At 48.9% G+C, this 25,676-nt stretch overlaps 1 protein-coding gene and 1 long non-coding RNA gene across 3 annotated transcripts; one reads left to right on the top strand and one right to left on the bottom strand.

The window, feature by feature from the left end:
* Nucleotides 1-2,872: 2,872 nt before the first annotated feature.
* Nucleotides 2,873-12,150, bottom strand: SPACA3 (sperm acrosome associated 3). 2 transcript variants are annotated; one of them, XM_084748753.1, is made up of 6 exons: nt 12,133-12,150; nt 11,057-11,162; nt 6,433-6,713; nt 5,564-5,722; nt 4,784-4,862; nt 2,873-3,039 (listed from the first exon to the last, which is right to left on the bottom strand). In XM_084748753.1, exons 3-6 carry the CDS (start codon nt 6,617-6,619, stop codon nt 2,973-2,975), a joined length of 492 nt encoding a protein of 163 aa, XP_084604879.1. In that variant the 5' UTR covers nt 6,620-6,713; nt 11,057-11,162; nt 12,133-12,150; the 3' UTR covers nt 2,873-2,972. The 2 variants fall into 2 exon arrangements, 1 of the variants encoding a protein (XP_084604879.1); XR_014772948.1 differs by lacking the exon at nt 12,133-12,150 and having other exon boundaries at nt 2,900-3,039; nt 4,707-4,862; nt 11,057-11,235.
* On the top strand, nt 11,260-15,103 carry LOC311578729. The gene is made up of 4 exons (XR_014772949.1): nt 11,260-11,317; nt 12,517-12,733; nt 13,766-13,932; nt 14,583-15,103. It is a non-coding gene; the product is annotated as an uncharacterized lncRNA (long non-coding RNA).
* Nucleotides 15,104-25,676: the final 10,573 nt, after the last annotated feature.

The raw sequence follows: 25,676 nt of genomic DNA, 5'->3' as shown, positions 1-25,676 counted from the left end.
GAAGAGCAGTATAAGGAATGGGGAAGCAAAGTACCAAAAGCATGCTCATCGGGGGACTCGCCTCCGGCACACACAGCCGCTGGGGTCAAAGTTCAAAAGGGCTGAGGGACAACTCTGGTCACCTGAGCCCTCCTATACCAAGAGCCAACGCGTGTCAAGCTGAAGGTGAGAAAAGACACTGTGGTCAGAACGCGCAAGGCGAGGTTGGAGGCGGCGGCGTGCCAGGGCTGAGAACAAGGTGAGAGACAGGGAACCTCTGAGAAGCCATCACAACTGGTCCAGCAGAGAGAGACGAGGGCTTGAGTAAGTGCAGCCGAGGGTGGGAGAAGGTGGGAGAGTTTCCAGAGCTGTTAAGGCCAGAGGCCGAGAAGTGCTTAGTCTCCAAAGCCCGCTCTTCTTTTAAAGCCAGTCAAGGGGATACATATTTATAATCCCAATGCCAGAGAAGCAGAGACAGAAAGACCCCTGGGGCCCACAGCCCACCCACCTACCCTAATCAATGAGCCAGTAAGAGACCCTGTTTCAAAAAGCAAGGTGAACAGTGCCTGAGGAACACCACCAAGGTTCACTTCTGAGCTCCACATGTGCCTGCACACACAGACATACAGAGAAGGGGGGAGGGCACACATGCAACCAAAAAAAAAAAGAAAGTACACAAAATGTTGTGAGCAGAGGACTGTAGGGGAGAGTGATGGGGAGACACCGGGGTTCCCAGCATAGCTGAGCATTTCTCTTAGGAAGTGCATGTGGGGGAGCCAACAGAGTCAACCATCACCATAAGCCAGACCTTCCGAACTTTGATCAGAGCACTCACGCCTGGTCACTCCTTCTCTGTCTCTACCCGTTCCCAGTCAACTCCTTAGCCAAAGCCTCTAGGGTCCCCTTGTCTGGACCTGGCACTGCTCAGCCTCACCCGAGGCCGTGACAGCAGCCTCCACGTCCTTTTTAACAACTCTCCCCTTGGTTCCAAGGGGACCACATTCCACCCTTTGCTGGGCTCCTTTTCCAAGGCCCACTGGAGCAATCAGGCAATGCAGACACAGACATCCGAAGTTACAGCATCCAAGACGGATGAGACTTGGGTCTCTGACCCTTTATCCATGTAGGGGTCTTGGGTACAAATTGCCCTTCCCTATACCTGTGTCCTTATCTACAGAATGGGGATGATAGTGGTACCCGCATCACTATTATCATCCCAGAGTATAAATTAGATAATGCATGCCGCATGGTCAGCACAGGGGACTTGTGTGATTTAATAGATCCATTAGTCATCAATGTCACCTCTTAGCAGGACATTTTATCACTGTCCACTTGGATAAACAGCTCCCTTGTTTTGTTAGCCATTGACCAGTCCAGCTGTAGATGGAAACCCATCTATTCCATCAGCCGTAGATGCTCAGCCAACCCTCCAGTATCTGTTGGGAACATACTACGGTGACACCTCCCTAGGAGCCACCAACCATGCCTCACCTTAAGGTTTAACACACACACACAAGGTCCAGTGAACACTCTTCTAGAGGATGCTACAATCTGAAACCAAAGCTCATCCTCCTCACACACCATCCTCCCATCATTTCTAGTGCTGCGCTGGCTAATTTTATGTCAACTTGGCACAGGCTAGAGTCATCTGAGAGGAGGGAACCCAACTGAGAAGATGCCTCCACAGCGCTGGGCTGTAGGCAAACCTGTAGAACGTTTTCTAAATTAGTGATTGATGTGGGAGGTCCCAGCGATGTGGGTGGGATCATGCTTGGGCTGGAGGTCATGGATTCTATAAGAAAGCAGGCTCAGCAAGCCATAGGGAGCAAGCAAGTAAGCAGCACCCCTCCACGGCCTTTGCATTAGCTCCCACCTTGTCTGAATTCCTGTCCTGACTCCCTTCAGTGATGGACAGCGATGTGGATGTGTAAGCCTAATAAATCCTCTCCTCCCCAAGTTGCTTTTGGTCATGATGTTCTATCACAGCCATAGTGACCCTAACTAAGACAATTGCTATTCCAGCAGTTTCTAGACTCACCTACCTTGCTCCTTTAAATACAGGTAACTGAGACAGAGCTCCCTGCCAGTGGGAGCAGTGCCGCCTTCCTCCGAACTTACCACACACTGGAAAAGGCACTCTGCGTTTTTATACCTTAAAACCGCTGGCAAGCCTCATCCCGTCTTAAAGGTAGGTAGCGCGTGATAACTTCCCCTTCCAGGAAGTGACCAGCTATTAATATCAGTGACACTTGAACACACCACACACCCGCCCCTAGAGGGCACTAAGGAGCAAGGTGGCCAATAAAAGCTGGGGAAACCCCTGTGGCCCTTCACCTGCAGTCACTCTCCACCACCTCAGGACGCCAGAGTGAGAGCTACAGCATGGTGGCTGCCCTCTGCAGTCGCAGCTGCAGAAAGCAAGCATCTCCCGAGACCTTTCCAAATATACCAGGAGTTCACAACACCAGGCTAATCTAGGGTTGCCAGGTAAAGATACAGCAGCTTCCAGTTAAAATTGAATTTCAGATGCACAAGCAGGTTCTTCAATGTTGGTATGAGCCACACAAGGTTGCAATTACAACTTGATGTTCAAGCTGCTTGTTCTGCGTCTGAAGTTCAAATTCAACCAGAGCATCCTATTTTTTTGTTTGTTTGGTTGGTTTGGTTTGGGTCTTTGTTAAACTTCGGCAACTCTAGGCCTAAACTCTGCCAGGTATGCAGAAGGTAGGCACTGCCCCTGTCCTCAAGCCTTCCATGACGGGCTTCTTGAAGTCCTCATGAAGCCAAGCCCAGGTAATCAAGTGAGAGGACGGACAGAGGGACAAGAGGCAGCTTTGGCTCCAGCTGGGCGCCTGCAGACCCTCAGAAAATGGAGACATGTGCTTGTGTCAAATTACACTTTTATCAGTTGGCTTGTCTTCCCAAGCCTGGGTCAGGAGCAAATCCACACTTCCCAACCAACTGTGTGTAGCTTGGATCATCCAGAGGGGGTCCTAGAATTCACAGCCATCCACCCAGTCACTGAGGTCTCTGCCCTGGCAGTGGTGCCTCCAGGCCTCCCTGGGGAGAGAAAACAAGGAGGAAGAGATTCCACATCAGCTTCCGCCCTTCATCCTGTTCAGAGAGCAGGAGAAACACAGGTCGATACTGACGAGAAGCAAGGACGGGGGCTACGAGGATGCAGAGCAACAAGTAGGCCGAGCTAAGCAGCAAGCAATCACCTAGGAGAAAGTTTTTTAAGGAAGAGAATGGCCATAAAAAAGCCAACACCTAATTGCCTTATTTTACCACTGAAGATAGAAACGAGGATGCTGAAACTTAACCACGGGTCCTCGTCAAAGCGTTACAAGCTTCAATCTGGAGCCCAAGTACAAAACTCCTTTCCTACACTCAAGAGCTTCTGGGGACAGTGAGACCACCTTGCACGTGAATAGCCCTTCACAGTTTACATGCCAGCACACCCTTTACCCACTGATGACTACTTCCCTCCTATCCCCAGATGGTCTATTATGTAGAATGGGTAGACATCTCCCCTGTTTTCCAAATGAAGAACTCAGGAAGTGATGTAAACTTATCCATGTATCCATGGATACATGCACAGTCAGCATTTCTTGGTTGCCAATGTAGGGCTTTCCACTAGTTGACTCTTTTGGGATCATTCCTTTGGTGTGTGCATGTGCGCATGTCTCTCTGTGTGTGTGGGGGGGGGGGTGTCATTTCTCAGGAGGTATCCACCTTGTTTTTTGAAACAGGATCTCTTGCTGAACCTGGAGCTCACCAATTAAGCTAGGCTGGTTGGCCAAAGAGCCTCAGAAATTTGTCTTCTCTGCCTCCTTAGTTCTAGGATTACAAATGCCAACATGCCCAGCTTTTAAATCTATGTTCTGGGCATCAGAACATCACTCTTGCATGATGAGCAATCATCAGGGACTTAAATGTCTCCTCAGTCCCATCACATCTGACATCTTGAGGAAGATAAGTCAGAAGGTCCTGGGGTCCAACGTTCTCAAGAATCCCAAGCTCTGAAGAATGCTGGCCTTTATGATGTCAATGTCAAAGAGCCTCATGCTCAGTAGTGCACCAGAAAGACATCTAAACAGCCCTCAGCCATAAGAGAGTGCCTGTCCTTCCCAATCACTATAAGATACTTGAGAAAAAAACAGATTTCAGCTGTCTCTGACACTCAGAACCTACCTGGCCCTTGCATGCCTGCAGCCCCAGTGCATGTGAGTAAAAGGGATAGGCAGCACTGAACCTTCTGGGCCCACTTCCTCCATTATTAGCCTCAGACACTCAAGAGTCATCCATGCCAGGAATTCACTCAGAGTGGGGAACAGATGTTCTTTGGTTTCATCTATTAGGATCTGGTCTTGTACTCCACAGTAGTGGTACCAAGGCTGCAGGCTCTCAGGATAGTACCTGAGCCTGCCTTGCCTCTTCTTGACTTTATAAACACACTCTGTGTCCTACAGAGCTGGCCTTACCCCAAACTCACTTCTTAGGGCTTCGACTATTCTCAGACTAACCAAGAGGTGGCCATTTCAAGGAACGTGTCCAAAATAGCTCCAGATTGACTCATCTCCATCCCTCCTCTTTCTCTTGGGCCATATCTCACCTACCCCTGATTGTGTCATCAGTAATTATCTGGGTCTCCTAAGCCCCAACACTGGTTGTGAGGTTCAGTTCATAAAGCTATGGGGACGTGTTGCCTAGGACAAAGTACATACTCATAGACGGCCAGCCAGGTCCCTGGTGCTACCCTCCATCCCAGGCCACAGCATGGATTCCAATGGGAGGGACTCACCAAGAGCCCAGACCCTCGGGCTCTTGAACTATCTTCATGACACAGATGACAGAATCCTTGAGGTCAGCACTCAACAAGTCTGGGATGGGAGGAGAGGAGAGAAATACAGTGAGGGGGCAGAGAACAGGGTGCACGCTCTCTCTCTCTCTCTCTCTCTCTCTCTCTCTCTCTCTCTCTCTCTCTCCCTCCCTCCCTCTCTCTCTCTCTCTCTCTCCCTCCCTCTATCTCTCTCTCTCTCTCTCCCTCCCTCTCTCTCCCTCCCTCTCTCTCTCTCTCTCTCCCCTCCCTCTCTCTCTCTCTCTCTCTCTCCCTCCCTCTCTCTCTCTCTCCCTCCCTCTCTCTCTCTCTCCCTCCGTCTCTCTCTCTCTCTCTCCCTTTCTCTCTCTCTCTCTCCCTCCCTCTCTCTCTCTCTCTCTCCCTCTCTCTCTCTCTCCCTCCCTCTCTCTCTCTCTCTCTCTCTCTCTCTCTCTCTCTCTCTCTCTCTCTCTCTCTCTCTCTCTCTCTCACACACACACACACATACACACACATGCACCCCTCACTCCACCTCTGGAAACAGATCTTACCCCATCCCTCCCCTCTCCCATTTTTCCCTCCATTCCTGTAGCTCTAAGGCCATCTGCCAGCCCGTACCCCCAAATCATATGCACAGAAGCCCTTCCCTCCCTGCTTGCCCCTCTTACCCATCTCCTGGGGGATCATCACCCAGAGACAAGGAAAGCGGAAGAAAACTAAACTACAAAAAAGTGAAGGCTCGGGCAGGGCCCAGCTCTGGCCTACCTGTGCAGTACAGCTGGCAAATATTGGGGCCATTTGAGGCAAGATTTCTGCACCACTTCCTGCTGCTGATCTGGAAGATGCCACTGTTGGTGCTTCCATCAGCTTCGTGATCCACAGCAGCCGTATTGAAGCCACTTGTGTAGTACGCAAGGCAGATCCCTACCAAGGGCAGACACGGGGTTTGAGGTCAGGTGGGCGACCCATCACAGACCAAAGTGCTCACAATCAACTCCTACACACCGGCCCCCTCCGCCCCACAGAGACGACAGGGGGTACCCTCCCATCGACTTTGCAGATGCATCAATCTAGGGTCAGAGGTCAAAGTGACTTCCCCAAGGTTACATACAGTTGCCTCAAAGCAAAGGTCAGGACTGGGCCTTAGCCTTCCTGACTCAGGATGTCCATCTTCCCACTCTCCCATTGCTCAGTATATAGAAGGCCTTGCTGCATTTGTTAAATGAATATTTAGAGGCAAGATTAGGAAGATGCAGAAAGGTTCTACAAAGGCCAGGACTAGAGACAAAATGAATCCAGCTGTGGCTGTAGTTTACAAACTCCTGAGACCGCCACTAGTTCACAATGCTTGTTGAATTTGCCATCTAACTTTCAGCAGGCGTGTTCGATCCTCATGGCCAAGATAAAGTGTAACCTACTAAGCTGTTGGTTCCTTTCCTGGCTACCAGCAGCGATGGTTGGAATCTGGCTGCCTGATGCCTGCCTAGTATGTGGTTAACTCGGGCCTGGGTGCTGTCCATCTGTTGAGTTCTGATTTTTACAAAGAAGGATTATACCCCCCAAAGCCTCCAAGACCCTTGAATGAGTAGGAGGAAAGACAGAGGCGTGAGTGGAGGGAGAAAGAAGGTTCTCACAGTCAGCCAGGTTATAACCCCGGTAGCCATCCAGACCGAAGTCGTTCAGCACTTTGGCCAGCTCACAGCGACTGAAGACCTTGGCCTTGCTGGAGGCAAGCAGGCAGCTGAGCAGATAGGCCAGGGCCAGCCAAATGATCCTAGGCAGACACAGCTGTCTTCTGGAAGCCTGGCTCCTAGCTTCCATGTCGTCGTCGTCGTCGTCGTGGCAGGAGTAGAGGACTCAACTATGGGATGGCAGGCAGTTCACCTGCCCTGGCCAAGAGTCTAGACAGCTGCCCCTTGGAAGAAGAAGGAAACAACAGGGCCTGAGTGTAGCCTGGGAGAGAAGTGAAAGGGCAGCCAGAAGACAAGGCTCCCTCCCTGAGGGGACACAAGGCATGCTCCTGAGACCTTGGATAGAGTTCCTGGAGCCCCACTCATGGGGTTTCCCTTCCAGCCCCTGGCTTCTATCTGCCAGCTTTAGTTAAGTCGGGGATACAATCAGCATGGCGCCCGTGGCACCCTCCCACGTGGAAGGCCCTCCTCCTTCCACACACTGATACTGAGCAGTGCCGAAATCTCCATCCTCACCACCCCCCCTCACCTTGCAGGAGCGCCCCAAAACTCACCCATCTCATTTGCTCTACTCTACTCTGTCACTCGGCTCTGCTGGCAGATCCCCATGTCACAGGGACTTCAGCCACTGCTGACCTTTAGCCTCGTGGTTCCTCCTCAGGCCTGATGGCCTTCAATTCCGCTGTCCTTGTCACCTCATATGCCCTTGCCATCTCCCCATCTTGTCATCAGTTCATACTTCCCCCACTCTGCAGCCGTCTGCTCCAGTCTCTCCCTGGCCATGCCATCAAACACATCCACCCAGGCCTCTCATACACTTTGCCCACCAATCCTTCCTCTCTGCCATCCCAACAGCAAAGATGGAACCACTCACATGGTCTCCCAAACCGAGTGTTCTCTGTGCAATATTCAAGTGGAAGGGGTGAGGGCTGGAGGGATGGCACGGCGGTTGAGACCATGCAGTGTTCTTGTGGGAGGCCTGAATTTGGTCCCCAGTATCCATACCAAGAAACTCACATCACCTGTAGCCCCAGCTCCAGAGTATCCGATGCCCTCCACAGGCACCAGAACTCAAGTGCCCGTAGATGAGCGCATACCCATAATTTAAAATGCTTAAACCTTAAAAACAAACAAACAAATAAATAAAAAGAAGGTAGAAAGGGAATACTAGAGACAGAAGAATATAGCCTGGGATGGCGAGACAGGGAGATGGGAGAAAGGGGGAAGATCAACCCAAACTAAGAATGTATTTTTTAAAAATACCACGAGGGAACTTGCTACTTTGTAGGCTCACACTCTGTTCATTAAAATAATTAATTAATTAATTAATTAATTAATTAAAATTTAAAAAAAAAAAGAAAAACATGAGTATTCTTGTTTTCCAACCTCCCACCCTAAATGTCAAGGATGACAAAGTGGTAAGGCATGGCTCTGCACGTGACAGGTTTATGCCATCTTCCTCTCCTTCCTGTGTCTCGGGTGTAGGACATTCTCCGCGACTCTTTCTCTTCATCTATAAGATGGTGGGAAATGAATAGCACCTGCCTCAGAAAACAGTTGAAAGAGTAGAAAATGAGTGAAAAGTATCGGCTCTTCGCGTCAGGGGCCGCCTTGTGAACCAGCGCCCATGCTAATGCGTGTCTTTGATCAGCTTTCCCTCGGCTCCATCAAAAGGCCTTCAAAACCCCCCACTGTGACCCTTGAGGGTCCTACTTCTCAGTTCCCTCGTGACCCCTTACTGCACCAAGAAGAGCAGAATTATTTTCCCTCTTCCTGCCTCAGCAACCCCCACCCACCCACCTTCACGCTCATCAGGGGCTTTCCACACCCTGTCACCAGGGCGCACGCTGCTGTCGTTGGCGGTACCATCTTGCTTTACTCCCAGGTTCCTTTCTCATTCCCAGGAAGTGACCTTCATGCCTGGGCCAATTTGCCCCCAATGATAAGAAGAGTCCACCACCAGATCAGCACTCCCGTTCGGTATTAAAACAGCACACCCAGGTTGGCTCAGACTCCGGAGCCAGAGAAATGCACATCTCAGGATCTCACCCCCAGCCTCCGTGAGCACTCCCTAGCTCCAGAGTTCTCGTAAGGGGTTATCTGGAGATGTTGGCCTCACTCCTTCTGGGTTGCTCTTCTTTGCATTCCTCTCTGGGCCTCCGGATTTCCACGTGACAGGCTTCTCAACCTGGGCTCAGCAAAGCATCCACCATGTTCCTCTGAGCTCACTTCTTCCTCCTTTCCCAGCCGTGCTGCCAGGCATGCCCTCTCCTCTCCCTGTATCCGCGAACCTCATCTCTCTCCGTTCCTCCTCACTCCGTGCAGATGCCTAGGCTGAGAGCCTCCGCTTCTTAAACTGTTTCCACTTGTCTCTTATCCTTGTCTGTGCCGATCCTTCTTTTCTGCTCTTCTCATCCAAATGTCCGAGAGGAAGTCACCCACTGTCTTCCTGTTCCTTCGTCTTGTCTTTTCTTTTTCCTTTTCCTTGTTGTTTCTCTTTCCTAATATCAGAGCTCAAACCCAAGGTCTCTCACACGCCGAGGAAGTATTCCACCTCTGTGCTACATCACCAGTGCCTTGGTCGGTCCCCGCATCCGTTTTATTTTGAGACAAGATCTTGCCAATTGCCCAGACTGACTTTCAACTTACAATCGTCCAGCCTTGGCCTCATGAGTTGCTGGGATCGCAGGCGTGTACCGCTAGGACCTCGCTCCTCCTGTTCGCTAATCTGGAGTCATACGGTTTTTCCCACCACCACCCACTGAGACCTGTGCTGGTTCATCTCACGGGGGGCAGGGGGGGGGGTTCATGGGGGCATTTCTCCTGCCAACTGCTTCCCTGTTGGAGTCAGAGATCCGCTGGTTCCCACCGTGCTCCCCTCATCCAGGCTTCTTCCTCCCTCACTGCCTAGTTCCTCCTCCTCCACTGCATAACCCGCTTCTGACACAGTCTTAAATGCTGATGTCTTCCAGTCTTTCCTACCTGGAGCGCTCTCTCTCTCTCTCTCTCTCTCTCTCTCTCTCTCTCTCTCTCTCTCTCTCTTTCTCTCCCTCCCTCCCTCTTTCTTCCACATCAGGAAGGCCCAGGGCACCGCTGCTGTTAACAGCAGCTGCAGGGGGTAAGGGCCTTCTATTCCAAGAACTGAAAAGGAGCTGACCACTGGACACCTCTTCTCAATACCCCGCAGTCACCCCCAAAAACTAAACTCATCCAAGAGAAACAGTGTTCCCACTAAGCTCTGAGCTTCTTGCTACTGTCTTCCCTCTGCATCTCAGAGCACCCACTTACTCAAATATAATAGGAACGTGGACGTTGTCTGTCACTTCTCCAGCCTACACTCTCCCTCCACCCAGAGCCAGCCAATGCCAAGGTTCTGTTGACCCTTCCCTGCAAGGGCACAATTTTTCCCTAAGTGCAAAGCCCCACCCCACCTTCCCGCATGGTTTCCTTATGCTCGGTCTTCTTGACCTCTTCCAAACTCTCCTACACACATCACAGGCTGCAGAATGGAGTGCAGTGCAGAGCCTAGCAAGGGGAGCGCTTTCCAACAGCTCTCCTGTCACTGCTCTCAACCGTGGTCCAGCGGCCCCTTTGGGACCCAGTAAAGCCATCGTGTCCTTCACTCACTCACACCTTCGGTTCTGATGACTCCCCATTGCTCCCTCTTCTGGCAATAGCCACTGTCTAGCAATCCAGCGGTCTCTGCACAGATGGCTCCGATTAATGCTTCAAGGATCAATCGCATCTAAGGGGAGTCCCCAGTGAGGCTTTCCTGGCAGGGACCACCTCCCCCAGACACGTAGAGCAACTCTTGTCTTCATACTGGATTGGAATATGTGTCAGCCCCCAGCCAAGGTGAACTTCCACAGCACAACAGCTTGGTCCTATTTATCTTCCTGTCTTGAAAGGCAAGCTGAGCTGCTGGCGTGGAGTGGCTGCTCAGCAGATGATACGTCTTAAACTCATGTACACTGAAGTCGTGGGCCCAGGGTGTGAGCCCTTCTCAAAGTGCGGGGAGGGAGATAATTGTTACCCTCCCTGAGTGCATCAACTCTGTAGGACCAGGTGTTTTGTGGGCATTTTCTCATCTAATCCTCTTAACCATTCAAAGAGCTGGGATTAATACCCTCAATGTACAGATGAGGAAACCAAGTTCACTGCTACCCAGTGAGTGCTTGCGATTTTTATGGCATTTTTTTTTTCATAGTAAAGAGATCTAAGATACGTTTATTTAGAGTGGTTCACAGCAGGTCGGAAGGTTTAAGGGGACTGATCTGGTGGTAACTCATAGACCAGAGACAAGCTAACAAAAGCCCTCATTCATATGCATTTTCTCTCTGCCCCCTCCTTCTCTCCCCCTTACTCCCTCCCTCTCTCCCTCCCTCTCTCTTTCTCTCTCTCCCCTTTCTCCTCCCTCTCTCTTTGCCCCCCAGCCCAGTCTCTATCCTAGAACAGGACCCACCCCTCCCTCCACTCTCATCACCACCTTGCTAGTCCCAAGGCCCTGTAGCTAACATCACCAGGACTGAGAGAGGGGCTCACAGATCGGGGGTGGGGGCCTCCCTACCAGAAATGGACCAGTGGTGACAATGACAGCAGTGGCTGTTACTCCAACTCCTGCTTTAGCTCAGGATACCCCACTTGCGGTCCTGCCAGTGCTCCAGCGCTGGACACTAAGAGAACAACAAGAAAGCGGACTCCAGCCTGCTTTAGGGCCTTCTAGAACCCCGGCTCTGTGAGCTCATTTTCTAGAACTTGCCTCCCTTACTAGAGACTTTGACAAGCTCAGCCGTGCTGTTCAGTTTCAAGGCCCAGGAGCGTCTTAAAGGTACCTATTTCTCCATTCTGTGTCTGTGTTTTGGTTCTGGTTTTTCAGACACGGTCTCATGCAGTTTGGTCTATCTTCAAATTCACTAGCCAGCCAAGGCTGACCTTGGACTCCTGATCTTCCTGCCCTTCTTCCCAAGTGCTTGGTTACACGCATGCGTCACCGTGCTCGGGGATGAAACCCAGACCTTCAGGCATTACACTAACAGTGCTACCCTCCTAGCCCAAGTCAGAGGTATATAATCACAGGCCTTCCTGGCCACCTCTGCTTATACACACACACACACACACACACACACACACACACACACACCACATCACACACACACACACACCATACACATACCATACTTGCACACCATACACACCCATACACACCATACACACACACACCACATCACACACACATAACACATACATACCACACACACAGATCACACACACATACATACACCATACTCATGCACATAAACATACCATACACATACACCACACACATACCATACTTGCACAACACACACACACACACACACACACACACACACACACACACACAGTGAAAAATACCTTGAAAACCTAAAGCAATGGAAAATGAGTGCACTGCCCAGCTCTCCCCTGGCCAGCTGGTTGGTCTTGATAAGTTAACCTCCAAGCCCTCATCAGGAAAGTGAACACATTACCCTGTCCTAGTCAGCTACAGCTTTGCGTACCTCATCTCCCCAAACCTTATTTTCCTCCCCTATAGAATGTAAATGATCATCTCTCCCAGCCAGGGCGGGACAAAGCTGGGGCTGAGCAAAGCAGGGAGTCACTCACCAAGCTGCAAGCACTGCCTTTCAGCTGTGGCTTTGTCGTCATGGCCCCTGGTTGTGATTCTGTACGCCTAGGGGTTTTCTTCCTTCCTTCCTTTCTTTCTTTCTTTCTTTCTTTCTTTCTTTCTTTCTTTTTTTTCCACCTCCAGGTTTTACTGAATCTGCTGTCTGCTTTTTTTTATTCCACCGCTTCCTTTTATTGAGCATTCTCTCAGCTTATTTTATTTTATGATATGTTATTTCCCTATTGGCTTTCACTTTTAAATGGGGGTGGCAAGCAACAGCAGCTCAACGGGGACAGTTACGAGGACAACCCTGGCCCCGCTGTGGGCTCAGCAGCCCTTTATTTCTCTAGTCAGCTCTGCGCCCTTCTTTCCTGGTTCTGCAGTGCAAGCGCGCAGGCTTGGCAGCCGCCCAGCTGGGATCCTTCACCACCTGCCTGCATGTTCTCCAGGAACCTTCCTGACCATACCTCCCCATCCTCGGTAGATATGTGATACTGACTCCTGGGACCCATCCGCAGGCCAACGGCATCCAAGTCTCTGTGGATGGGGCCCGGGCCACCAGTTATTGATGGCCCCTGGACCGTTTGAAAGTGCTCCCTGGTCTGAGAACCGCTGTTGTTTATTTACCCCAGTTCTTACTGTGTTCCACACGTGCCATAGATGGCATGTCAAGGCTTGTCTGTCTGTTCCCCGCCTAGCTTCCTGTCCTCTTCAAAGCGTCTCTGATGCTCAACTTACTCTCTGCACTGTTTGGTGTCCGGGGTCCCCTAGGTTCCTGCACGTATCTGACACTGACTCCTAACTTCGCCATCTGTCACTATTGTCAGCACCTCGCTCTCATTTCCATCAGATCATCAGGTGCCTGATGTGTCTTTCCCCCAAAAAACAAAACAAAACAAAACAAAAAACTGCTAGGGGAGTTTTAAAAAGAAGGAAGGAGGGGCTGGAGAGATGGCTTAGTGGTTAAAAAGCACTTGCTGCTCTTTGAGAGGACCCAGGTTTAGTTCCCAGCCCCTACATGGCAGCTCACAACCTCTTGTAACTACCGGTCCAGGGAGGATCTGATGCCCTCTTCTGGCCTCTGTAGGCACTGCACATACCATGCACAGGCATACACAGATTCCAAACACCCACACATGTAAAAAGTAAGATATAAAATTATTATTATTATTATTATTATTATTATTATTATTATTATTATTATTATTATTATTATTATTAATTGGGCCTGGAGAGACGGGTCAGAGGTTAAGAGCACAGACTGCTCTTCCAGAGGTCCTGAGTTCAATTCCCAGCAACAACATGGTGGGTCACAACCATCTACAATATGTGATCTGATGCCCTCTTCTGTCCTGCAGGTGTACATGCAGGCAGAGCACTGTGTACATTTAAAAAAAAAAAAAAAAAAGAAGGAAGGAAAGGATGGACAGATAGAGGGAGGGAGAGAGGGAAGGAAGGAGAAAGGAAGGGAGGAAGGGAGGAAGGAAGGAAAGAAGAAAGAAAAGAGAGAGATTGTTCAATTGATTCAAAAGATTTAACTTAAGGAACTCAGTCAGAGGAAGCCTGAAACTGACCCAGAGTGCTGCTCCCTGTGACCACATAAAAAGTGAACATCCCTCTGACCACACACAGGGAGAGCCTGGATCTCAACGATGAAGACCCTCGGCCAACCTGCTCCAAACTAGATGTACTAAAAGCACAAGACTGGACCTCTTCTCTCTGACTTGCCACCTGCTCTTTTCATCAGTGATTTTGTTCTGTGGCCATAGTCATGTGACCCTCAAATAAGGAGGGCTAAGGTATATAAAGTCCCGTATCCTGCTGAAAGCACACAGCGTGTTGTGACTGTAGCCAGCTTCCCTGTTACTGCTGTTACTGTTGTGTCCACCAGATGACTTAGGCACATATTCCGTTAAAATTGTCATCCATGAGTATTTTGTTGGCTGCTGAGGCCTGGACCATTTCTTCACCAACGAAGGAATAAGTGTGTGTGTGTGTGTGTGTGTGTGGTGTGCATGCATGTATCTGTGTGCATGTGTAAGTTCATGTGTATAAGTGTGGATGCACACATGCCACAGTTCATGTATGAAGGTCATAGGACAACCTCAATTTTCATCCTTGCTGTTTCACCTTGTTTAAGACTGTCTCTTTGGTTTTTGTGGCTTTTCACAGTACATATGCCACACTCTTCAGGTAGCCATAATCTTCAGGTATTTTCCTATCTGTACCTCGAACTTCACAGTAGCAGCTTCAGGATTACAGACACTAAAGCTACATATCCAACTTTTACCCGGGTGCTGGGGATTTGAACTCAGGTCCTCATGCTTGTCAACTGGGTCCTCTCTCCAGAGCCTGGATATGCTACTAATTTTTGAGGTTGTCTAAGTACGTTTCAGTTGGCTGTGACCTACTGTTGTCCTTGCTTACCATCTAAATCTCCCTCTCATAGTGAGGTGCAGGACCCCTCCTGACTTGCTGCTGTACGGAGACATGCTTTTTGGTGGACAATCTTGTCAGTTTGCTGGGTATGGGATCAGCTGGGAAATACACCTCTGAGAAGAACTGTTTTCAGGACATTTCCAGGACAGAAAGGGGAAAAGCCTTTTCCTCCAGAGCGAGCAGCACCTTCCCCATGGGCAGCCCAGATACAAAGACGTCGTCTGAGGCGGGGGGTGGGGGGGGGGTGGGGGGAAGCAGTGCTGCCCTCTTGGCTGCCTTCACATCCTGCTGGCGGGCGAGTCCACCCTGCAGTTGCAGTTGTGGTTGGAGCTACCTCCATTCTTCACTACCGTCAGACCCCAGAACCCTCTTAGGTCTCTCAACCTGGAGAAGACCAGGCCTCCAGTGGCTGACCGGGGCTTCTAGGGCATCCAGCCTCATGGACTGAACGGCTCTTAGGCTCTCAGCCCTCTCCAGCATTCAAAAAGCCATTGTTGGACTACCCAAGCCCTGTTGTGTAAGCCAATTTAATGAAAAGTGTTCATTTCTCAGCTTCCCGAGAGTGCTTCCATCTGTGGGTCCCTCACCAACTGCAGTTGTTCATACACTGGGTCCACCTGTCCTCAGCCTTGTGGCATTTTTCTCCCTTTGGGGTCACTTCTCATGCCAGGACTGTGCTTCTCTGAAACATCTGCCGCTAGATCCTCATGCCATGGTATGCATTTAATGTGGCTCTGTCATTCCTTCCACATCATGTGATGGTTGCTTGTATGTATCACCTTGATATACATTTGGAATGTGTTGCTCTGGGTGTCTGGGGGGAGGGGCAGCGATAAGATGTGCATTCACATCAGGAGACTCTTCCAAAGCCTGACTGCTCCCCCCCACCCCCCCAAAAAAAAAACTAAGAAAGAATTCTTCCTTTATACCTTCCGAGCATACACAGTGGTTCTTCCTCCTCATCTTGGATTCAAGCAGAGCATCTGACACTACTGGGTCTCTAGCCTGGCGGCCTTCACATGGAACTTTTGGGCTTCCTGGATTCTCAGAACTTCAGACTCAAAGTAGAACTGAGCCACTGAGCCATCCGCTTTCCCAGGTCTCCTGCCTAAGAACTTAGCCTGAACACTGTGAGACTTGCTGTCTCCATAAGCGCCATGAGCCAGTTCCATTTGCCACATTAATCTTTCCCTCTCCGTGGACAGACAGATTAGAAAGATGATGGTTAAATAGATGGATGGATGGATGGATGGATGGATGGATGGATGGATAAATGGGTGGATGGATAGATAGATAGATAGATAGATAGATAGATGCCTCTTTGTTTGGTTTTGGTTTTTTTTGAGACAGGGTCCCTCTGTGTAGCCTTGGCTGTCCTGGACTCACTTTGTAGACCAGGCTGGCCTCAAACTCACAACAATCCACCTGCCTTTGCCTCCTGAGTGCTGGGATTAAAGGCATGCACCACCACGCCCAGCTGATAGATGCCTCTTATTGGTACGAGGTCTCTGGAGATCCTTGACTGATCACTCACTGGGGTGTTGGTAGAATATTTAACTGTCGTAGATCCCCTCTGCCCACATTTATTCTAAGGCCGGCTGCTCTCTTCCCTCACCCCTGTGACTCATGACTCTTACAACATAGGACAGCAGGCTAGAAGCAGCCAGACCTAGGTTGCAGTATTGATTTTATAAACAGCTCTGTGGCCTTGGCAAGTTAGCCAGCCTTGTGGGACCTCAGTTTCCCCACTGTGAAAAAAAGAAAACCAACCACCCATGGAAGATTGTTAATAGATCATTAGACAATGCACAAAGTGTCATGCACAGTATCTGGCACCACACTCAGAAAAAAGCAGCTTCTTATGATTGCTATTAGGTGCAGGGGTGGGGGCAGGGCTGCAAAGAAACCAAGAAACTACATTCTGAAGACCTGAGCTTGTCAGAAAAGAGTCTGGGGGGCTGGAGAGATGGCTCAGAGGTTAAGAGCACTGTCTGCTCTTCCAGAGGTCCTGAGTTCAATTCCCAGCAGCCACATGTGGTTTATAACCATCTATAGTGGGATCTAATGCCCTCTTCTGGTAGGCAGGTGCACATGCAGGCAGATGTTGTATACATAGTAAATAAATAAATCTTTTAAAAGAAAAGAAAAGAAGAGTCTGGGGGTGGCCTGAAGCTTTGCAAAGTGACAGCACAAGCTCACTCTAGCCACTTGGGGCCTTCTCCTCAGCTGAGGTAATGCTGTGTTGGCCCTCACTGATGTAGCAAAAGTGTGAGGTCTCTCTATAAACAGGGCATTGTCCTCCTCATCCTCACCTTGGACTTGCACTGTAGGGATTTTTCTCTTGAGAAAACTGATAGAGACAGAAGATATCGGAAATCAGTAACCTTTGGGAAGAGCTCATCCATCCTTTTCCAGCTCCTTGTTCCCACTCTGAGCTCTTCCCAAGAGATGCTGAGCAGGTCAGGAGTTAGGCATGAGGCAACCAAGAAAACCTGTGCGCATCTTTGGTACCTGTATCTCCTAATGGTCAAGATAGCCTTCACAGTTAAATACCCTTGAAGTTGAAGATAGATGGTGCCCGTTCTATCAGAAACTAAGGCACCAGGGCACTCTCAACCTGTATCCATGAAAGACCCTGACGTCACTGTCAAATGCACTGTGGTTTTGACATCCCCCTATGGGCTTTTCCAGGGGATCATGAGAAGAAATATTCTTTTCAAAAAGAGATCTGGACCATCATGCCTTAGGAGGAAAAGGGGTCACTTTGCCTGTGAATACGGTACCCACTTCCTGAACAGCCCTAGGAACTCCTTGAGACTTCATAATACAAACCCACTCAGCTTCTTTTCTCCTCTCCAGGACAGGACCTTCCAACCTCTCTCTGGATCACGTGCTTTGCTTTGCTGATTAAGCTTGTCCTAACTGTGTCTGTGCCTCTTGATTGAATCGTTTCCTTTGACAAGATGACAGCCAGGCAGAAGCAGGTGGTTCTATGTGAGTTCGAGGTCAGCCTGGTCTACAGAGCGAGTTCCAGGATAGCCAAGGCTACACAGAGAAACCCTGTTTCAAAAAACAGGCAACAACAACAACAACAACAAAAAACCAAAAAGATGACAGCCAATACACACACACACTCAAGGATGGCTCCACTATGTCTGCTTCCAACACTCTGGTATGTTTTGACATTATACCTGGACCATTAGTCTCTCCATCAGAGGGATCTTCCAAAACGGCATGGCTGACTACATCATTCCCTTCCCCAATTTGCTTTGTTTTGTTTTATTTACACAGCATCTGATATTGCCCAGGCAACCCGGAGAAATCTCTAGGTAACCCAAAATGATCTTGACTCTGATCCTCCCATCTCCACCTCACGATTGGGTGGGATTGCAGGCATGTGCCACCTTGCCGAGTTTCTATGGTGCTGGGGACCTAAGGCAGGCATTACGCATGCCAAGCACACACTCTTATCAACTGAGCCCGTCCCCCGGTTTCAGCCTTTCCATACCTCCCATCACTCATCACAGGGATGCTGACCCAGACCAGTGGGTGGTCCATAGTCTGTCTCTCCTCCCACAGCAGCCCCAACCTCACCTCATCCCCTGAGCTCTGGAAATCTAAATCGCTGCCTTCTTCCGGAAGTGTGTCCTCACTAGCTACCAGATGATTTCCATTCCCTCAAAACCAGCCTCGTGTTAGAAAGTTTGCAGAGAGTTAAACCCCAGCTCTGCCTCCTCAACCCTCCACTCTAGTTTCTTGGATCTGTACTTTAGCATATCCCTACTCAATATAATTTGTGGTGTGCTGTCTGCCCATCTGTCTGTGCCTGTTTCGAGAGTAAGAGTAAGTATGCTGTTTCTTTCCTTGACTCGTTAATGGATGAGTCACACAGAAGGCTCTGAAGGGAGGTGACGTGATTGCATTTGGAAACCTGTCTGAGAGGTGCATACCTACAGAGTGGGGTGAGAGAGATCTTTGTTGTGGTAGGATATTTCTGTGACCTGACGGAGTTGGTGAACAAAGACACTCTAAGTAAAGTCAGTGTCCTGATTTTGCTGTTCCAGTGCGGCTGTGCAACATTTCCTCCCGCCGAGGGAAACCGAGTGAAGAAGGGAACATGGCAGCTCCAATATTTTTGCGACTCCCTGTGGGGCACGTGATCCATGTGACTGAGGGAACCAGCCTGGAGCAAGAGTGAGGTCGAGATCTCTGCGCGTTCTATGCACCCAATACCCTATGGCACTCAAACCCTCTGGTAGCTTAGTTTCTTCCCTTCCTTGGCCCTGTGCTGGCCGTTGGCACCTGGCACCCTGACTCGGCCAATTTCAAAGTCGGCCAATAAGTAGCATTGCAAAACATCACTGTCAATCAGTTTCTAGTTCAGTACTAAACTATCGCCACCATAGAGGCTGATGACTATGATGACACACCTCCTTTATAAAACAGAAAGGAGTGGGTGTGGTGGTGCATGTCTCTAACCCCAGTACTTGGGAGGCAGAGGCAGGTGGATCGCTGTGAGTTCGAGGCCAGCCTGGTCTACAAAGTGAGTCTAGGACAGCCAAAGCTACACAGAGAAACCTTGTCTCAAAACACCAAATAATAATAATAATAATAATAATAATAATAAAATAAAATACAATAACAGAAAGGAGGAGAGGTGGGGCATGAGAACCACGTGACAAAGGGAACCAGCCTGGAACAAGAGTGATGTCAAAACAAGTCCAAACCCCAAAAATCTCACCTTGAGCCTGGCAGGAGGAAGGACTGCTGCTCCTTCCCTGTTCTGGGCCTGCATGTCCTGGTGCACATAGTCTTGCCGGCCCCCATGTCTGCCACCCCTGAGGTAGTCACGTAGCCTGGTTTCAGGTTTTCTCATAAGGACGTATCCAGCTAACATCCTGGAATTCCTCTCCATGCAAATTGAAGCATTCCCAGCACCTCGGGCCCCCAGACAATGATTTACATTCACCCCTAAATCCCCTACCCACTTCCAGAAGGTTTATATAGCCGTCATTGCCCCCTCCCAATAAGAAGAGCTGTGTCACTGAAAGATCTGTATCGGAGACGGCTTCCCCTCACCCCATCCCCAGCATCACTGGACCAAGACCCTGCTAACCCAGCTGCCCAGCCTCGGGCCCAGCATCTGTACGCTTTGGTGTCTTGACGCCCCCTCAAAGGGTAAGAAGCAAGACCACGGCTCTGGAACGACACTCCCCTTGTCAATAACTATTAGGAAATAAAAGGGTTTCTTATTTAAAAAAAAAAAAAAAAGAAAAGAAAACAGACCAAATTTAGCTGTTTTAAGGGTCTGTCAGCTCCAGGACTGTTCACAAGCTAATATAATCTTAACAACTGACTAGCTGAAAGGCAAGTGATGACAGCAAAAACAGAACCCTAATTGTCTGAACAGCAGGCAGCTTTCACATCGCGTTCCTGCCCTAAAGGGCTTTATGGACCAGCAGCACCTCGGTGATTTCATAGAGCCCTGAGTAGAGTAAATCGGGATCTGTGAATCAGGGTCCTTACTGTTATGGGCATTGAACAAGAACCACTGAAACAAAATAAATGCGTGGGAAATATGTTGAGAGAGGTGTGCAGCTCCGCCTCCATTGGCCGGCCGGGCTGGAACCCAGCTGGGTAGAAGAAAGCAGCCTGGCTGGCCCAGCACTCAGGATGGCCTGTGTTGCATGCGTGCCCTTAGCGACTCAGGAACCCTGCACCGCTTGGGGTGCTGAAGAGTGAGGCTTTGAGCAAGCGGACACCTCTCGAAGCTATCCGCAGCCTCGGAGCCTCTCAAACCTCCTGCTTCCTAGCAACCGAAAGATTCGCCACCAGCTCAGTACCTTCAGGTTCCTAGGAGCCTGGAGAGCCTCGGGCCCCTAAAAGCTTATGTCACTAGCAACTGGGAGCCTTCGAGACACATGAAGCTGCTCATAGATTGAAAATCTGAATAACCTGGGGGCTTCTAACAGCCCAAGACCTATAATAAACTGAAACTCTTAGCAACTCAGGTTACCTAGCAACCTGGAGACTCTAATTACCAGAGATTCCTAGCAACTGGGAGACTGCGCAACCTGGAGGCCCAGCACACATCTAACACTAGACCCAGTCCGCCTCCACTCTGGCACTTGCTTCACACTGACTCTTGGGACGTACTTTGATCCTATTGGTATGGCCAGAGATGCATTCTACTCTCCTGGCTGTGTGCCCGTGGCCAAACCCCCGTGGACATCAGTTTTCCTACACAGAAGATAATAATGATGGCATCTAGGACATGAAACAGGGCCAAGCATTACACGGGGTTTATGGAGAAGCATACGCGTGTCGTTTCGGCTGCATCTCCTCCACTCCTGATGTGTTCCATGATCCACCGATTCCGCTTCCAAGATAACTTTCTCCGCCTTTCCCACCTCCATTGCCGTGACCAAAGCCTCTCGAGTCCCTCCTCCTGCTCAATGTCCGCCCTGACAACAGTTATCTTTCCAACAAATAAGCCCTCGTGTCACTTTCGCCCAATGGCTTCCGCTGGGTCCTTGTTGCTCTGGAGGTCGAGTAGAGACTCCAGCACAGCGCATTGATCTCTGATCGTCAGGCTCTGTCTTTCCGTCTCCAATCACTACTCCGCCTCCCAATCTCTTCTTCTACTCCTCAAGCAAATCTAAAGTAAAGGCATTTTCACTTTACCTTCACATAAAGTGAGTCTAGAGGAAGCCAAAAACGTAACAGCAACTTCAAGCCACACCTGACTCCAAAACCCAACCATTTCAATTAAACACCCAAAGACCCACCATAACTACCTGGAAAATTCCTGAGCTTAAACTTAGCATCTTACACATGCTAGGCGCTTGCATTCTACCACTGAGCTACATTCCCAGCCCTCTCGTGTGTGTGTGTGTGTGTGTGTGTGTGTGTGTGTGTGTGTGTGTGTGTGTGTGTGTGTAAATCTTGAGACAAAAATCTCACTAAGATCCCAGGCTTGCCTTGAACTTGGAATCTTTATGCCTAAGCCTCTCTGTAATTTGAGTAGCTAGAGTTACAGGCCTGCACCAGCAGCCCCAGTTTTCTAATACTCCCTTAATCAGTTGACTTTGGGTTTGTTCCCAAGCCACGAAACACTGTTTCATTTTGGCGTAACTTGAGGTTTGTACCACCAGGGGGCACTCTCCTAATACACATGGAAACACAGTATCAGACCCTCAGAGAGCTTTGAGACCACGCCCATGCCGGGTGTCACTTCACACTCGACCACGCCCATGCCTGGTGTCGCTTCACACTCGAGGCCCATTTCATTTTGTTCATGAAGGACTTTAGGATAAGGAGTCAGAAAACCTGCTTTCTTGTCTCTGTTTATTAAAAGGGCCCAGTCATTAGCATCGCAGTGGCTAAAGGTCGTTTTTATTTGTATCCTTTCTGCCAACAAAACAAGTTAATCCGGATTATAAAAATCTGTATGTCCCTATTTGAATACAATAACACTGTTGTCCTTAAAATTAAAATAAATATGGTCTAAGGCTTGAAAGATGGCTCAGAGATTAAGAGTGTGTACTGTTCTTGCAGAGGGCGTAAGTTTGATTTCCAGAATCTGTATTAAGCAGCTCACAACCACTTGAGTCCAGAGGGGATCCAGCATCCTCTTCTGGACTCCGCCAGGACCCTACACATGTGGCACACACAGAGACATACATACACATAATAAATAAATATGACTTGTAAGTGTCCTTTGTTTTCCTTGTTTATTTCTTGCTGAGGTCCAGGCAGGAGGAAAAGCAAAACAGCTCTAGAACTCATGGAATGCAGCCCACCGGTTAGCAAACCCATGATGGGCGTGTCTCGGGAAGGCATCACCCTGAGAACTGCATGTCCTGAGGAGCTTGTTACCTTTGCAGTCCTTATGGTCCCCTTAATATGTGAATTATGTGAGCACTATATAAAGGGGGCTCCCAGCCCCTCGCTGGGCAGTATCATTGGCACACGCAGTAACGATGCTTGATCTCTTTCAGGCATTGCTGCTGGAGCAGATTAATGATTCACCCACCATCTCTGAAAACAACCTGCAGATGTAGATTGCTAACAATGATCATTACCCTTAGAAGGAATTTGGAAAAATAGATTGTTCAACAAGGTTAGATAAAGATGTTTTTGCTAGTGGCTGTGACGTAGAAAGTCTTAGGGAAGAATAGATTGTTTAGCAAAGTAAGGTAAAGATGTTTTTGCTGTTGGCCCTGATGCAGGAAATCTTAGGGTACAGTTGAAGTTAGGAGAATGTACGCTCTTATTAATAAAGCTAGGGACTTTTTGAGGTTGGCAAAGTAAGAACAATGGCCCATAGCAGCATTGGCTCATGTGACTCTTTCAAGCTGGGCTGGTGACTGAGATGACGATTGATTTCCTTATTCTATTTTTCTGCCTTCAGCTTCCTGTTATGACTTAATAAAACATATTAATGAGTAGATGAGCACCTTTAGGACTTAAAATAGACATGGCTGATTATTTTACATAGGAGTTTAGATTTGTGATTCCTTTAAGATCTTCATGAGATTACTTCTTAAGTAATTACTTACTTAATTAATTACTTCTTTGTAACTGCAAACTGCAATCTGCCAGTAAAGAAAAGCTGGCTGAGAAATTCCCTTGCTTGCTTCTACTTTGTTAATATGCAACAAAGTATGCATTTGTTAATATGTACAAATGGATGTGGGTTCTCAGAAATAACTTGTTATTCATGTTTGTTCCTTAATAAAACACTTGGTCATGTGAAGGTATTGTGGGGCATGATTTTCTTACATATATCCATTGTAATCATTTATTTATAGAGAGATAGAATGTAGACACACTGTGATTTTTTTTACTGCTTGAAAAACTTTGTTGGGGTATATAAACTGTGAACGGAAAAAGATAAAAAAAAAGAGAGACAGAAGAAGAAGAGGAAGAAGAAGAAGAAGAAGAAGAGACAGATAAGAATAGGGATAAGGATGAAAATAAGAAGATAATAATATATTTTTCTCTTTGGTTTTTCGAGACAGGGTCTCTCTGTGTAGCCTTGGCTGTCCTGGACTCACTTTGTAGACCAGGCTGGCCTCAAACTCACAGCGATCCACCTGCCTCTGCCTCGCAAGTGCTGAGATTAAAGGCATGAGCCGCCACCGCCTGGCTTAAAGAAGATAATAATAAAAGGAAGAAGAAACAGCTTGTTGAAACCTACCAGCTGGAATCTGTCGTACTTCACCATCTAGTGTAAGTGTGTGTGTGTGTGTGTGTGTGTGTGTGTGTGTGTGTGTGCATGCGTGTGTGTGTGTGTGTGTGTGTGTGTGTGTGTGTGTGTGTGTTTCTTTTCTCTCCTTTTCCTTTGTTTTTTAGACACTTGCCACCATCAATGGAAGCCCCCGCTAGGGGCCATCAGTTCTAGCCCCCGCTAGGAGCCATCAGCCCTAGCCTCAGCTTGTCACCATCAGTGGAAGCTATTGCCAGTAACTATCAGTGCCGGCTTGGAAGGTTGCCCTCAGAGAAAGTCTACAGGGTCACCAGCCAGCCAGCCACATGATTCATGCCCCACCTCAGTTTTCCCCAGTTGGTGTCGAAAATGGACTGCGATAATTTCTCAAGGTTAGGTATGGGAAGACGAGATGGGTCCATGGGAGGGATGCTTTCTACTGATGTAGTTCAGAGAAGTATGAGGAGAGAGACATGGCCTTCTAAACATGAGGGCAAAAGATCCCTAAAGGGAAAGTAAGTGTCTCTAGGGCCCATAGATGTGAGAGCCATCATGGGGCCAGATGGAACATCCCGGAACATAACTGTGTGCTTATCATCCTCTTGTGATCAGCAGAGTACTTAACAGAAGCTCTCTGATGCCATTCCTCACAGATCTGAGTGCAACCTGAGGGGCAGTGAGAGTGAGTTCTCTATGAGGAGACCACTGGCATGAGGAGGGCAAGTAAGACATGATGCACAGTGGCTTCGACCCTCTAAAATGTTATGCCTCTTCTGCAAAAGGAGAATAATGGCGCGTGCCCTCAAGAGGTCTGGCTTTCTACTGTCTGAACTCTGGCTCCTCCCCTGCACCTCCAAGACCTGTTCTCCCTGGGCTGAGATGACAGCTCCCAGCATAGCTCTCCTACAGTGCTCAGAGCGGAGTGGGGAGGAAAGATGCTACCCGCTTAACATCTGAAGCATTCCAAAGGACGAGCTACGCTCCAGGCGCACGTTGGTCCATGGACCATAAGGGTACGGCTTGTCTTGCCATGGAATGAGGGCTATGTCTGATGATACTTCGTATTATCATGACTTGGGGCAAGGAAAGGTGATGGCACTTGGCCAGTAGCAATCAGGACCGCTGCACCCTACCAGGCCCCAATTAGCCCTCACAGCAAATCATTATCCAGGCCAGCTCTTTCAAACTGGAAATGCTCAGTGTATAGAGCGGCCTCGGTCTTGCTCCATCTCTGTGCCTACCTTCTGTGTGATGTTGCATTGGCTATTGCATTACTCCAGACCACGTTTCGTGTCCCTGAGTTGTAGAATAAGATGGCTTTGACTTGATGATCTAACCGGCCTGTCATTCTCAAAGCCTATGCTTAGAGCTTGGCGTCTCCCAAATGAACACAGGCATCCCGACCTCCGTTCTCTCAGCCATAAAATGGGACTGAGCATTCTTACTTTATTGTTCCTGTTTACAGTAGGAAATGATATGCTCGTTGTGACTAACAAGTGTAAAATTGCCTTACACATAGTAGGTGCTTTTTTTTAAAGCCACACACAATGGTTCATGCCTGTAATCCCAGCACCTAGGAAGTTAAGTAAGGAAGAGGTCAAGTTCAGGGTCAGCCTGGGCTACATAGCAAGACCTAGTCTCAAAAGCAAGAAACAAAAAGAAGAGAAGGAGGAAAGAAGGGAGAGAGAGAGAGAGATTATTCAATTATAAGTCACTAAAAAGTACGTTAATACAACGACCCTCAGGCAGAGGGACCTGTGAGCTGGAAAAGCACATTTTCTAAAACTTTCCATAAAGCAGTAACGGACTTTGGGCTTTGCAGGCAGCCGAGTAAAGTGAAAAGAAGTTGAGCATAGGGAGGAGTCACACAGGTCTGCTGCTGTTAACGGCTCA

The sequence above is a fragment of the Acomys minous genome (assembly GCF_964271855.1).
Source record: "Acomys minous genome assembly, chromosome: 12".
NCBI classification, from domain to species: Eukaryota; Metazoa; Chordata; class Mammalia; order Rodentia; family Muridae; genus Acomys; species Acomys minous.
Note: the sequence above shows the minus strand (reverse complement) of the source record. Positions and strands in the feature narration are given on the sequence as shown.